Here is a 15,420-nt window from a genome sequence, read left to right on the forward strand (position 1 = left end):
ATTCCTGGATGGCTTCCCTAGATCTTCAGGACGCTTACTTCCATGTGACAATCCGACCTCAACATCGGAGGTATCTCCGGTTTGCAATGGGCCAGGATCATTTCCAGTACGCATCCCTACCATTCGGTCTCTCCACTGCACCCAGGGTTTTCACCAAGTGCATGGCGGTGGTGGCGGCTGCCCTACGGATCCGAAACATCCCAGTCTTCCCTTACATCGACGACTGGCTCCTCATTGCACCGACACAGCATCAGCTCGAGTCCAATCTCCATACCACTCTTCTCCTCCTATCTTCTCTAGGCTTGCGTGTGAATGCCATCAAATCACACCTCACCCCAACTCAGGACCTCAACTTCATAGGGGCCTCTCTCTGCACCTCTCTCCATCGTGCTTTCCTCCCAGAGGACCGCGCGCTGACAATCATCAACCTCGCCAGATCGGTTCAGCTACAACCCACCCAATCGGCCTTCACTATCCAACGCCTTTTAGGCCTGATGGCCGCCACTACAGCAGTCCTCCTCTTCGCCAGGCTGCGAATGAGACCACTTCAGCTCTGGTTCGTACGTGCCTACCATCCTCACGTGCAACCTCAGAGCACTCTGCTCACCGTTCCCCAGAGAGCACTTCTCTCTCTCACCTGGTGGACTGTACCCGACAACCTTCTCGCGGGCATGCCGTTTCTACCAACCCCTCCAACGGCTACCGTGACAACAGATGCCTCCATGTGGGGTTGGGGAGCCCACTTAGAAGGCAGGACTGTCAGGGGTCTTTGGACTCCTTCAGAGAGGGCCATGCACATAAACTGCTTAGAGCTGATTGCGGTACACAGGGCCCTCCAATCGTTCCTCCCTCTCATCGGGGGTCGGCACGTCCAGATCTCCACAGACAATATGGCGACAGTCTTCTATATAAACAAGCAGGGGGGCACCAGATCCCTCCGACTGTGCCGCATAACTATACTTCTCTGGGAATGGTGTGTCAAACACAACATCTATATGACTGCCATCCACCTCCCAGGTGTGGAGAATGTTCTGGCCGACTCTCTCAGCAGACTGCGCATAGACGACCACGAATGGTCCATCAACTCGACCTACCTTCGTCCCATCTTTCGGTGCTTCGGAACACCCAAAGTGGACGTCTTTGCATCCAAGGACAATGCCAAATGCCCTCGATTTTACACCAGAAGGGGCAAGGATGCCTTTCTACAAACTTGGAGAGGTCCCCTCCACTACCTCTTCCCTCCAACCCCCCTACTAACCAAAGTGCTGATGAAGATCTCACGAGACGGCACGGACTGTATTCTAATTGCTCCATGGTGGCCACGGCAACCGTGGTTCACGCGGCTGCTGCAAATGTCTGGTCACACTTACCGCCGCCTCCCTCTAATGAACGATCTCCTATCGCAAGCCAACGGCCAGATATTACATCACAACCCTCAGGTTCTGGCCTTGACAGCGTGGAGAATACGCCCTCCTCCCTCTCTGCTGACGTAGCCAACATCATCCTCAACGCCAGGAAGCCTTCCACCAGACTTTCGTACCAACGTAAGTGGAAGCGCTTCTGCTCCTTCGCGGCATCTAATCACTTTCGAGCGGAATCGGCACTGCTAAATCTGGTTCTCGACTATCTGCTCTCCCTGCAGAGATCAGGACTCTGCTACTCTTCCCTGAAGGTTCACCTCTCTGCCATTTCCGCGTTTCATGACCCCGTTGAGGGCAAAACGGTTTTCTCTCATAGCCTTTCCAAGTCCTTTCTTAAGGGCATGTTGCATCTCCACCCACCTATCAAGCCTTTCGTTCCGGCTTGGAGTCTATCCCTCGTTCTTTCATGCTTAATGAAAACCCCGTTTGAACCTATGGCTACCATAGATCTCAACCTTCTCTCCTGGAAAACAGCACTGCTGGTTGCCCTTACTTCTGGGAAGCGTGCAAGTGACTTATGTGCTTTCCGACATGACTCCCCTTACACCATTTTCCATAAGGATAAGGTTGTCCTACGTCCAGACCCTGCTTTCCTCCCTAAGGTTGTTTCCCAGTTCCACTTATCGGCTTCAACTTCCTTACCTGCATTCTTCTCTTCTCCATCAGACCCAGGGCAAAGAGCCCTGCACTCTTTGGACGTTAAAAGAGCTTTATCATTCTACCTGGCTCGTACGCAACCGTTCCGTAAGGACCCTAATCTGTTTGTGGCCTACGGCAAACCTCACAGAGGGCACAAGATTTCTACTCAGAGACTTTCGAAATGGGTAGTTAGTGCCATCAGGTTGTGTTACGAACTGGCTAAGCAGCCTTTGCCTGAAGGCCTTAAAGCCCACTCTACCAGAGCGGTCTCGACGTCTTCGGCTTTCCTGCAGGGCGTCTCCCTAGAGGACATCTGTGCTGCTGCATCGTGGTCCTCTCCATCCACGTTCGTCTCCCATTACGCCCTAGACGTGCGTGCGAGACGAGACGCCTCTTTCGGCCAAGCGGTCCTCAGATCCATCTTCCACTGAAGTTATGGGTGAGTGCATTCGCTTTCATCTCTTCATTGCATGTAGATGGTGTTATGATCATGTGACATGTGACTAACTCTCCTTTTCTCCAGCACCCTCCTCCAGGTCATCAAGCTGGCTAGTCACCCATGTGTGGGACTGCACAGAGACCACGAAGAAGATAAACAGGTTGCTTACCTGTAACTGATGATCTTCGAGTGGTCATCTGTGCAGTCACACACGCCCACCCAGCCTTCCCCGCTGCTGGCCTCTTGTGATTGTTGCCTAACTTTGTACAGTGTCAGTGTCAGCGGCGGCTGGAAGAAACTGAGTGGAATAGGCGCTCCCCCCCCCCCGCTCCAGGCATGCGCGGTCGCTGCCTGCTCCCCAGGGCGGGAGGGGAGCGCGCCAAAAAGCGCTATAGGCGAGCTATTGGAACTCCGAGGTATGGATTCATTGCCTGCGGCAAGACCCATGTGTGTGACTGCACAGATGACCACTCGAAGATCATCAGTTACAGGTAAGCAACCTGTTTATCTCTCTCTTGGTCAGTCTCTGCCAGTTCACACCCCATCAACTTGTATTTGTAGCTGGGATTCTTGGCCCCATTCTGCATTACTTTGCACTTGGCCACATTGAACCTCATCTGCCACATTGACGCCCACTCACCCAGCCTCAACAGATCCCTTTGGAGTGCCTCACAATCCTCTCTGGTTCTCACCACCCTGAATAATTTAGTGTCATCTGCAAACTTGGCCACTTCACTGCTTACTCCCAACTCCAGATCATTAATGAACAAGTTAAAGAGCATGGGACCCAGTACTGAGCCCTGCGGCACCCCACTGCTTACCAAGCTGAACCAACTCTGTCCCACAGGGATTTTTTTGAGCAAGATTGCACAAGTTCTGGCTGGCTTCATGTCAGGGATGTAGCCTAATATGGAAATGAGTTCCTACTGGGCTTTTTCTACAAAAACCCTGTGCAAAACAATGTGATGTCATGGGGTGTGGCCTGATATGCAAATGAATTCCTGCTGGGCTTATTCTACAAAAAAAGCCCTGCCGTCCCCCCAAAATTTTTCCTGTAGTTAAGATAAGATAAGATAAATTTATTTTTATATCCCGCCCTCCCCCGCCAAAGGTGGGCTCAGGGCAGCTTACAGACATGGAAAACCATGATACACAATATAAAAGAATATAAATACAATAGTAACGAAACAATTTTAAATACAATTCAGTTAAAATTAATAGTTAATAGAAGCTGCAGTCAGCCATGACTCTGTAAACAGCACATCTGCATGAATTTCAGTACCTGCATTCATGCTTTTAGGGTATGCATTTAAACTATGTTAAATATACATCTGTAACCATATAGTGTGAAATGGTCTTGAGAGCAACTGTGTAGGAACACTGTATTTTTTTTAAAGGTGAAGGCCCCTTGCTTACTTTCCTTATATAACGGGAGAGCCAACAACATTCAGCGACTGGACTTTTTTTGTAGCCGGAACTCCTTTGCGTATTAGGCCACACACCTTTGATGCAGCCAATCCTCCTGGAGTTTACAGTAGGCCCTGAACTAAGAGCCCTGGAAGCTCTTGGAGGACTGGCTACATCAGGGATGGAATTCTAGCAGGTGCTCCTTTGCATATTAGGCCACGCCCTCTGGATGTAGCCAATCCTCCTGGAGTTTACAGTAGCCCTGTTCTAAGAGCCTTGGAAGCTCTTGGAGGATTGGCTACATCAGGGGTGTGTGGCCTAATATGCAAAGAAGTTCCTGCTACAAAAAAAGCCCTGGGCTGGAGTGTCACAGTAGGCCCTTAGAGGCCAAGGTTAGAACCCTCACTCTGCCATGAAAGCTCATTGGGTAACCATGGAGCATTCACGCTCCCTCTCTTCCTAACCTACCTCATAGGGTTGTTGTGAGGATAAAATGGAGCAGGTGAGAATAATGTGGTATATTATTCTGGGTCCCCATTAGGGAGAAAAGCAGAGTATCTATCTAAATTGTTTGATTACTGCAGAATGACGCTTCTTTTTAAAATCCCACCTTCAGGTCCGACTGGTCGTGATCGATGGCATCGCCTTTCCTTTCCGCCATAACTTCGAAGACCTCTCGCTGCGGACACGGCTCTTGAATGGTCTAGCCCAGCAGCTGATCACCATCGCCAATGATCACACGTTGGCTGTGAGATTTCCTGGGTAAAGGGAGGGTGCCCCCAGCAGAAATGTTAAGGCAAAAGGACGCATTGCTTTGCAAGATAGAAATGACCAGAATGCGGTTAGGCAGCTGTTCAAGGGCAGCAGAAACCTGCTTTTTGCAAAAATTAACACTGAGATGCTTCCAGACACCAAGCTGGCGCTTATATGACACACTCTTGCAAAACAGGTGAAAGCAGACCTTGAAATTTGGCTTTCTAAGGATATCCTTCCATAATTTTGAAAAGCTTCTAGCCCCAATGACTTCAAAAAGTCACTGACTTGTTTGTCTGAAATCCCAGCTTCCCCCCCCCCCTTCTCTCTTTCTTGTAGAAGACAGCTGGGGAGGGAGGGAGGGAAGGAGGGGGAAGAATAATTTTGCTGGCTGATAGTAGACCATGGGCTGCTACACTCTGCTAAAAAAAAAAAAAGCAAAGTCCTGACTTTAGGACAGGCCTGTGGCACTCTAGGGAGGGAAACTACACATGGTAAGAAGATCCAAGGGTCCTGTTCATGAGAAAAATGGGTGAACAACTAAAAGTTTGCAACCAAAAATGGGGCATGCAGCCAAGAGCTACACCCTGCCTTCTTGCTTTGCCTTGTGGCGCTTGATTATCTGCAGCAGTTTTTTTTTCTGACTCAGCACTTGCATGGAGTGATCCAGTAAGTAGCTGAAGGGGCAGTGCTTAGCTCTCCTTTTGGTGAAAAACAGGTCAACTTTTCACATGGCGACTTTTTCAAAAACAGGTCAACTTTTCCCACTCTATGGCCATTCTTTGCAAGTGGTTAGCGATACAGCATTAAAGAGAAAAATCTATTTGACCGATTCTTTAGCTTTATAGTCCCATCCACTTCGATTTCTCTTGGAAATATCATTGTCCTAATTGACTCTTTGAAAGTCAGCAAGGAGGGTGGACAGGAAGTTCCATAACTGGAATGCCACCACTGAAAATTCAAAGTCACATAGGCAGTCAGGACACTGGTTCTTTCTTTCTTTCTTCTTTCTTTCTTTCTTTCTTTCTTTCTTTCTTTCTTTCTTTCTTTCTTTCTTTCTTTCTTTCTTTCTTTCTTTCTTTCTTTCTTTCTTTCTTTCTTTCTTTCCTTCTTTCTTTCTTTCTTTCTTTCTTTCTTTCTCTCTCTCTCTCTTTCTTTTTCTCTCTCTCTCTCTTTCTTTCTCTCTTTTTTTCTCTCTTTCTCTCTTTCTCTCTCTCTCTTTCTCTCTTTTTTTCTCTCTTTCTCTCTTTCTCTCTCTCTCTTTCTCTCTCTCTTTCTCTCTCTCTCTTTCTCTCTCTCTCTCTCTCTTTCTCTCTCTCTCTCTCTCTTTCTGTCATTTAACCAATCATATCACACATTTGCATGTAATAAATTCAAGGCATAAATAACCAGATAGAGCAATTTAAAATTAAGCTCTAATTATAGTGCAGTTTCTGAGACCTAAAAATCACCCATCTGCCTACTTAATGAGTTATCTTAGCACTCTTATCAGAGAGAAGGTAATCGTCTAACTTTTTCAGTGAAACCAGAGATATTATCAAAGGAATAATAATCTTGCCATGCCCTTCCTTATAAAGTGGGCAGCTAAAAAAAACATGAGCTCTGTGGTTTCAGCCTCTCTTAGTGGACAGGAGCAGAGCTTTTCCAGGGAGGGAGTTTTGTTATATCTGCTTTCCAGTACTGCAGAAGGGAGGGCCAGGCAGCTTCAGGGCTGTCTTAACGCATGGGCCTGATGGGCTCTTGCCCGTGGGCCCCACAAGCATAGGGGCTCTATACTAATCTGTGTATGATGCAGTACTTATCGACCATTTGCATTCCTGTGAGTAGTTGTCGTAGGGGCCCAGTACACTGCTTTGCCCGGGGCCCATAATGCTGTTAAGATGGCCCTGGGCGGCTTGCCAGAGTAAACACTCGCCTGAATCCATTTATTTCTTAAAGACGTTAAATAAGCTGCCCGCTTCACGATATTTTGAAAGTTTGACCACACATAACACATATTTGTAGATGGGCAATATCAGCTTGATGTTCCGTGTCCTCAACCCTCTAACTAATCTTTTTTCCTGATCATAGCTACAGAACAGGAGAGCATGAGGAGAGAAACCAATTTGGACAATATGGTTCTGAACAGACTTAAGCCAATTAGATTGAAAGTTGATTATGTTTGAATAAGCCTTGGGGAATGAGGTTTCCCTTTATCCACATATATTTGGAAAATATAAATGCCCATGCTTCAACTCTAATGTTGCCTGTCTCCAGGTTTAACCTGGCTTTAGTCACACACCTGGGTACTTGCAGAATTGTGCTTAAAAACTTAAATAGCACTCTTTCTTGGGGGACAAAACATGAGCTTGATGGCCCTACAAATGTCCCATACAGTGATCAGGCTAGCATTTTAGCTCGGAATAGTTTAAGAGCTGCAGAGACATAATAGCCCCCTTGTTGATCTTTCTCCTTGAGTGGCAACATATTTGCTGTGGTTAACTCTCGAGCCTGCATCCTGTAAAACTACCCCAATATATTTGAAATTTTTAACTTGCTTTGTCTGATAAACCATTGATCAACCATGACCTGATCTTTGGTCTCTTCCCAAAGGCTACTGTTTTGGTTTTCTGGCAGCAGTGGCTTGAGGCAGAACAGTGCCCTAGGCAGGGCGCCAATGTTCCCTCTAAGCTACAGAGTCTTGTGAGCAAAAATTCTTGTACTACTGGCATCAAAGTTGTGAGCTACTGCATACATTAGTGTGCTCTGGGGTCATCCTTCCTGAGCGAAGACAAAAATGTGTGAGCTGGAGGCTAAAAATCTGTGAGCTAGCTCACGCTAACTCAGCTTAGAGGGAACACTGCAAGACGCCCTACCCCCTCCAAAAGCGGCGGGGAACAGCCACGCGCCTTCGCCGTGGAGCGCACTGTGAGACTGCCCTAGCTCCGCCCCTGCGCCTGATACAGCCGGCAGAGTGGCGGGCGGCGCTGTGACAGGCTCTGCAGTGCAGGTGCACAGCTCCTCTACAGCTGCTTTCACAGGTATGTCCCGCGCCACGGAAGCGGCACTTGCACTGGCACTCTTGCCAGGGGTGCGCCCCAGGCAACCACCTGGTTTGCCTAGTCCAAGGGCCAGCCCTGTTTTCTGAGAGTTGGTAGTGCACCGGGAATGGATCCTCTTTAGCTGAAATCAAAACATGAGAGAATGATCCTTACCTCCATAGGAGGCTCTCCCATCTCACAAACGCCCATGTGTTTTAAAATGAATGAATAGCTTCTTGTTGACCCACCAGTTGTGCTGGTCTTAAAAAAATCAAACCTTGGCCTTCACAAAAAGGCCAGCTGCATGCTAAGAGAGAAGTCACTTTGCCAGCAGAGGCATCTGTGGAAAAAACCCTCAAGCATTCTGCCTGCAGATTTTTTGTGGGTGCCCCCTTTGACCTCTGCTTGGAGGTGCTGCAGACACGGCCAGCATCCTCACCAGTGGAGGGCATGTTTGAGCCACAGCTATTTATAGGTAGAGGGGTCCCCCCCCCAGCCCTCTTGCGTTGAACAGAAGCAAAGCTTACGCAAGTTCTGGAATGGTGCTTGTCTCTCCCCTGTTTCCAGGTAACTCGGCTCTTCCTAAGCTACAATTCCGTGTGCTCACTGGGATTTCTTTTTTATTACTCTGTGGCTAAAAATAAACCCCTTCGTGTGTTTTCACTCAGCAGCGAGGAGGGAATCGGAGGGAACCAATTTCTGTCTCCTTACACAGTTGTGACGTTCACAACTGACATTCGAGCCATTGGAATTGCTGTGCAGGACAGCCACAATTCCTCACAACAAGGCTTTGCTTGTTGTGTGTCTCTGGGTTGGGAAGAGTGGAGCCGGGGTGGAAAGCATGGAGCTGTTAACAACAGATAATATTGTGCACAGGCTTTCTTACCTTGAGCCCATAATTAAAGTTTCCTAGAAAAAAAGAAGACTGCAGATTTAGCCCCCGCCCTTCTCTCTGCATCAGAGTCTCAGAGTGGCTTCCAATCTCCTTTATCTTCTTCCCCCACAACAGACACCCTGTGAGGTGGGTGGGGCTGGAGAGGGCTCTCCCAGCAGCTGCCCTTTCAAGGACAACCTCTGCCAGAGCTAAGGCTGACCCAAGACCATCCCAGCAGGTGCAAGTGGAGGAGTGGGGAATCAAACTCGGTTCTCCCAATTAAGAGTCCGCACACTTAACCACTACACCAAACTGGCTCTCTATTCTATTCTATTCTATTCTATTCTATTCTATTCTATTCTATTCTATTCCTAGTTAATAGAATGATAGGGTCAGATGGGACACAAAGGTCATTCAGCCTGGTTCCTGTGGGTGTCTGTACACAAAGTCTGTTTAGCTTTGTTATAAAGAGCTCTTTGCTGGCATTTTGCACTTATTGCTGCCTCTGTTCTTTAAAAAAAAACGCCACACAAATGTGCATTGTATGTGCATTCTCCTCTCAAGCAGAAATAGACTGTTCTGCATTTCATTTATCCGGTCCCTCTCTCCCCTGTATACCATTCCTTTTCTTTCCCCCCCTGTTCCCCATTCAGACTTCCACTTATCCAAATGTTCTGTTTGTTGTCATAAGAACATAAGAGAAGCCATGTTGGATCAGGCCAATGGCCTATCCAGTCCAACACTCTGTACACATGGTGGCCAAAAAACCCAGGTGCCATCAGGAGGTTATCAGTGGGGCTAGAAGCCATCCCACTGTGCCGCCCCCCCCCCCCCAGCACCAAGAATACAGAGCATCACTTGCCCTAGACAGAGAGTTCCAACAATAAGCTGTGGCTAATAGCCACTGATGGACCTCTGCTCCATACATTTATCCAATCCCCTCTTGAAGCTGTCTACGCTTGCAGCCGCCGCCACCTCCTGTGGCAGTGAATTCCATGTGTTAATCACCCTTTGGGTGAAGAAGTACTTCCTTTTATCCGTTCTAACCCGACTGCTCAGCAATTCCATTGAATGCCCGCGAGTTCTTGTATTGTGAGAAAGGGAGAAAAGTACTTCTTCCTCTACCTTGTTATCTCCTCCCCCTGTTCCAGTCCATTTGGGTTTTCACAAAGAGAGAGATTTGAGGGCAAATGACTTGGTGGCAGTCCATCTGTTGTCCATCTACATGGGAGCATCCTCTGAGGCAGGCTTGAATCAGGTCCCTCCTCCCCCCCCCCCCCCCCAAAGAGAGTCACACGGAGTGTTTTGCTGGAATCAGCCTTTCTGCGTTTGCTTGTGGTATTTTACGTCAGTTCTTCCTTTTCTCTTTCCTCCTTTCAGGTAGTTTTGACCAATCAGATGACAACAAGAATTGGACAAAGCCACTCCTCTTTGGTTCCTGCCTTAGGTGAGTGTTTTGGCTGCCAGGTAGAAGGATTTTTCTGTCTACATGCACTCTTTCAGGTGCCATCAGCAGCACAGTTGATCTTGTCTCCCCAGTGATTCTCTCTAAAGACAAATTTAGATGAAGGATGCTCTCTGCAATGCAAGTATGTCATGCTTGGGGCTGCTACTTCCCTGGGCTGATACCAGGATTGCACCAGCTGCCAAAAAGAAAATGTGTCGCCACAATGACCAAAACTGAGTATCGGGAAATGGCAGCCTTAAAACTGTAGAGCAAGGGTACAAATATGCAGCCCGGGGGCCAAATCAGACCCCCAGAGGGCTCCTATCAGGCCCCTGAGCAAGTGGCTGTCATCGGCTTCCTTCTGCATCACAGCTTTTTTTTCCAGGCTTGCCCAATTGCACATTAGCTACAGAGCAAAGCCTCTGTTTTCTCCATTGGCTGAGGCTCCTCCCTGCGGGGAGGGGAGCTTGCTTTGCCAGGCTCTCTCAGTTGCACAACAGAGCTATTGAGCCAAACCTCTCTTTCTTCTACTGGCTGAGGCTCCTCCTGGTCCCCTGCGGAAGGAAGGAAAGAGCCAGACCTTCCTTTGCCCAGTTCCCTGGATCCCATGGGAGAAATACAAAGAAAGCACCTTGAAGACCAACGAGTGCTAATGTTTTAAGCATGTTTTATTTAGAGTATTTTTAAATAGATCTTTAATTGTGTTTGTGTCCTTTACAAAGTTTATATATCAGCTACCTAATCTTAAAATACACATGGCCCAGCCCGACATGGCATGGCCCGGCCTGACAAGGTCTCATTTGTGTCTGATCTGGCCCTCATAACAAATGAGTTCGACACCCTGAAGAGCTTGCAGTACATGTGGGACATTCTGTCTGCAAATGCATCAGTGGTGGTACTGAAAGAGCCTCATAGGAAGATAAGATCTGCCCTAAACCCAGTGGAGAACTAGCACCAGGGACACATTAGCTACATTGCCAGTGGGAAGATAGATAGCTGAACCAGTTCACATTAGCAGGAACATCATGGCTGCCAATAGTCTCTTAATAAACTCCTCGTAAACTGAAACGTGACATTCCAAGACCCCCATTGGAGAGGAGGGTTTTAATTGGCACCGTTTTTGGAGACAGTAGGAGATGCTTTCAATCAAAATGGAAATATGGTTAACCTAGCATGCTGTCTCTCCCTCTCTCTCTCTCCTTCCTGTGAATCACCTAATAATTCCCTGGATTGTTGGGCGGCAGGGTTGGAGAGACAGTACACAAAAGCAGTCGCGTTCCTAATGTGTGTGTTCAGCGGTTTAGCCGCTCAGTGGAGATGTTAGATAAATTGAACAAAATAAAAGGCATGTCCTTGGAGGATGTTGGATTTGAAATGTGCATGCAGATAAAGACCTTGTTATCAGAGGCTGACCTTTTGTCTTCTGCACCTCCTTCCCTCTGTTGTAGACATGATTTTTTTGGCAGATGTTCAGGCTACAAAGCAAATTAGAGCTAATAGATGTAAGGGTGGGCAACTAGCGGTCCAGGGGCAGACTTTGGCTCCTGCAGGGATGCCGTTTAATCGCTGAGTTGCCCATCCCCTCTCTCCATCTCTTTGTCTCCTCCAGACTTCTCACATAGGGTTGCCAATCCCCAGGATCTCCCCATTTGGAGACCCTCCCCCCACTTCAGGGTCATCAGAAAGCAAGGGGAAGGGGAGGGAAATGTCTGCTATGCGTGCCATTATTCCCTATGGAGACCGATTCCCATAGGGTATAATAGAGAATTGATTTGTGGGTATCTGGGGCTCTAGGGGAGTTGTTTTTTGAGGAAGAGGCACCAAATTTGCAGCATAGCATCTGGTGCCTCTCCTCAAAACACCCTCCAAGTTTCAAGTAGATGAGACCAGGGAGTCCAACTCTATGCCACAAAAGAAGGTGCCTCTATCCTTCATTGTTTCCAGTGGAGGGAAAGCATTTAAAAGCTGTGTGGTCCCTTTAAATGTGATGGCCAGAACTCCCTTTGGAGTTTAATTATGCACCCTTGCTCCTAGCTCAACCCCCAAAGTTCCCAAATATTTCTTGATTTGGAACTGGCAACCCTATTATCTGAACAGCTGGAGGGAAGGAAAGTGGAGACTTCAGCCAGTAAACAGAGTATTTTCTCTTTCTACTTTTTTCTTGGCCATTTCCCTCTTCCCACCACCTGCCCCGTTTGGAAGTTTTCTTTTTTTTTTAAATTATATTCTGCTTTTAACTGGAATCAAAATTGTTTACCTGATTAAAAAACCAGTTAAATATTCAATCCACAGAAATACAATGTAACTAAAAATTATTTGTTTTTAAAAAGAGGACAAATCATTACCCATCAGACTAACTGACCTCCACTCATGAGTCACCCAAAGCACCTTGGGAAAGCTGACAGGGCCTCCAAAATGGGTGCAAAACCAGGCCGTTCTGCATGTCCTCATCCACAACATAGGGCTGTTTCTACATCAAGGCTGTTTTTCTTGCTGTTGCTGCAGAGGCATTTGCCTTGGCAACAGAGGATCCATCACAAAGCAGCCACAGCCCCTTGGCAGCCTCCAGCTTCCACTGGAGGGCTTTTTTACACCGGAAATGGCTACATCACTGTAGCGTTACAATGATCTATTTCAGGGGTGTCAAGCATGCGGTTTGGGGGCCGAATCAGGCCCCCAGAGGGCTCCTATCAGGCCCTCAAGCAACTGGCTGTCATCTGCTTCCTTCCCCCTCTGTCTTGCTTCCTTCTGCATGCTTTGCAAGGCTTGTTCAATTACACAGGAGCTACAGAGCGAAGTCTCTATTTCCTCCATTGGCTTGAGGCTTCTACCTTGGGGAGGAAGGGGGGAGAGAGAGCTTGCTTTTTCAGGCTCTCTCAAGTGCACAGAGAGCTACTGAGCCAAGCCTCTCTTCTTTCTATTGGCTGAGACTCCTCCCCTTCTTGGACTCCTGAAGAAGTAAGGAAAGAGCTAGAGCTTCCTTTGCCCAGTTTGCTGGATCCCATGGGAGAGATACAAAGAAAGCACCTTTAAGGCCAACGAGTGCTAATGTTTTAAGCATGTTTCATTTTAAGGGTTTTTTTTTTTTAAAAACACCTTTAATTGTGTTTGTGTCCTTTATAAAGTTTATTTTTCGGCTTCCTAATCTTAAATAGGTACACATAAGAACCCGGCCCAACATGGCTCAGCCCAACTAGACATGGCCCAGCCCAACAAGGTCTCATTTATGTCAGATCCGACCCTCATAACACCCCTGATCTATTGCCTCGCTCTACTATCCAGTTTTGTAGCCCTTTTTTGTGTGTAGTTTTAAGAGGAAAGTTACAGTCCAGAAACCTGGGTTTTGTTTCAAAATGGACAGGACTCATCATCTGCACTGCCTCCTATTAAATTTGTTTCCTGTTCCCCCTGCTTTTAATGCATTAACCTATGGACCTCTAGAAGCGGCTTCAGCAAAGCTTTCTTCAGAAAACTAGAAATCTTTGTTTTGTTTTAGGATTTTTATCTCTCTTTTCTTTAATGGAAGAAAACCTTTTTAATGATTATTAAGCGGGCTGCAGAGGTGCCCAGGCACCGCAGGAATTAAGTTGGGACTTAGTGAAGTTCCTTTCCACAACACTGAGCTCCAAGCTGGATAATCTGTGATAGTTTTTTCCTTGGCATACTCAGTAATGAAGCCAAATATTAATCTCCCGCCAGTTTAATTTAAAAGCACTGCCTTTTGCTGCAGCATATAAAACAGTTTTGCCCCCCGCCTGTGAGGAAATATGGTTGCAAATGGAAGCAGCATTCATTTGTATAATTCATACTCTAATTTCAAAGTTCTGAACCTTAAATCTCATGCTCGCACCGTGAATGAGAGTTGGCAATATGCCTCCAGGGTCTAGACACTTAATTTTGAAGATTCTTCCATTGGAGTGATATTGCTTCTCCCTCCGGGCGTGCTAATGAAGATGTGAGTGGGTGGAGCTGAAAGCTCGCATGTTGAGGGATGACGGATGTGCTTGACTTGGAGATGCCAGAACTGTCTGGAGACAAATTGGGAGGTGTTGGGGGTGGAGTGGCAACATTTTCCTTAGACGACTGCTTTAAAATCTAATATATCTTCTGTGTGTGGAGCACCATCTAGACTGTATTGAAAGACAGGCTCAATAAATCTGTCTGGAAATCAAACAAGACCATCCGAAATGAGCTGAAAGTAATGAGATTACTTTCCTCCAAAAGCACCTTCAGTTTCTTGCATTCCATTGATGTTGTTCTTTTTGCCATTTCTTTCCTACCTTCTCTCTGTCACTGAATGGGTTTTTTTGCTGTGTGGCCTTGTTTTCCCCTTTTGGGGCTTTGGGCACCCTGTTTTGGGCTGCTTGTGGTTCCTATGAGTGTCACTTTAATGGTACAAAAGCAAGATATAAATCTAATAGATATGCAGCTCCATCAAAGAGACTGGCCAGAAAGCAAGAGGGATCTTGAATGGGCAGAGCTGCTTTATTCTGTGCTGGGGCACTTGACTTAATACAGTTCACTCCAGCTAGTTGCAGCTCTCCAAGGTCTCAAGCAAAGGTTTTTTGTCTGCTGCTTGAAATCCTTTTTCCAGGGACTGGATCTTGGACTTCCTGAACACCAAGCAGATGCTCTGCCAATGAGGGTAAACTCCCAAGGTCAGTTTTTATGCTGCTGGCAACTAGATTGGAAACTCTTCACAAAGCCAGGTTGAGCGGAATGAGAATTCCATTGAAGGGACAGTTTCTGTGGGAGAATATTTGAACAATCAAGGAAAGCATGCTACTAAAGACTGACCGCTGACATCTTTATGCAGATTTGCTGCCCCCTGGGATTCTCTTTTGCTTTCCTAATTTTTCGCCTGTCCCTGTTTGAGGTTCATTTATTTTATTTCTTTAATATTTACCAAAGGTGGCTTCAGGCATACATAAATGTTTTTAAAAATCATCACTGAAATAATAAAAACATTTTTATTAATGTATTCACTGCTGATGAGGATGCCTGCTGCAATAATCTAATAAGCACTAATTTTCCTGCCATTAATTTATTCAACATTTGTTAAGAAGAATTGCAGATTTATACCCCGCCCTTCTTTCTGAATCAGAGACTCAGAGCAGCTTACAATCTCTTATATCTTCTCCCCCCACAACAGACACCCTGCGAGGTGGGTGGGGCTGAGAGGGGTCACTCAGAAGCTGCCCTTTCAAGGACAACTCCTACGAGAGCTATGGCTGACCCTAGGCCATCCCAGCAGCTGCAAGTGGAGGAGCGGGGAATCAAACCTGGTTCTCCCAGAAAAGAGAGCTATGGCTGACCCGAGGCCATTCCAGCAGGTGCAAGTGGAGGAGCGGGGAATCAAACCAGGTTCTCCCAGATAAGAGAGCTCTGGCTGACCCGAGGCCATTCCAGCAGCTGCAAGT

General features: G+C 47.0%; 1 protein-coding gene across 2 annotated transcripts in view; it reads left to right on the forward strand.

Moving 5' to 3' along the window:
* RAD51C (RAD51 paralog C) overlaps positions 1-15,420 on the forward strand; it is a 57,564-nt gene that overhangs the window by 28,577 nt on the left and 13,567 nt on the right. The window contains exons 5-6 of one of the 2 annotated variants that reach the window (XM_060258817.1): positions 4,523-4,654; positions 9,934-10,000. In XM_060258817.1, coding sequence (XP_060114800.1) covers positions 4,523-4,654; positions 9,934-10,000 — 199 coding nt within the window. The remainder of the gene's footprint in view (positions 1-4,522; positions 4,655-9,933; positions 10,001-15,420) is intronic. The other variant, XM_060258819.1, reaches the window with a different exon arrangement.

This window comes from Heteronotia binoei, chromosome 18 (assembly GCF_032191835.1).
Source record: "Heteronotia binoei isolate CCM8104 ecotype False Entrance Well chromosome 18, APGP_CSIRO_Hbin_v1, whole genome shotgun sequence".
In the NCBI taxonomy this organism is placed as follows: domain Eukaryota; kingdom Metazoa; phylum Chordata; class Lepidosauria; order Squamata; family Gekkonidae; genus Heteronotia; species Heteronotia binoei.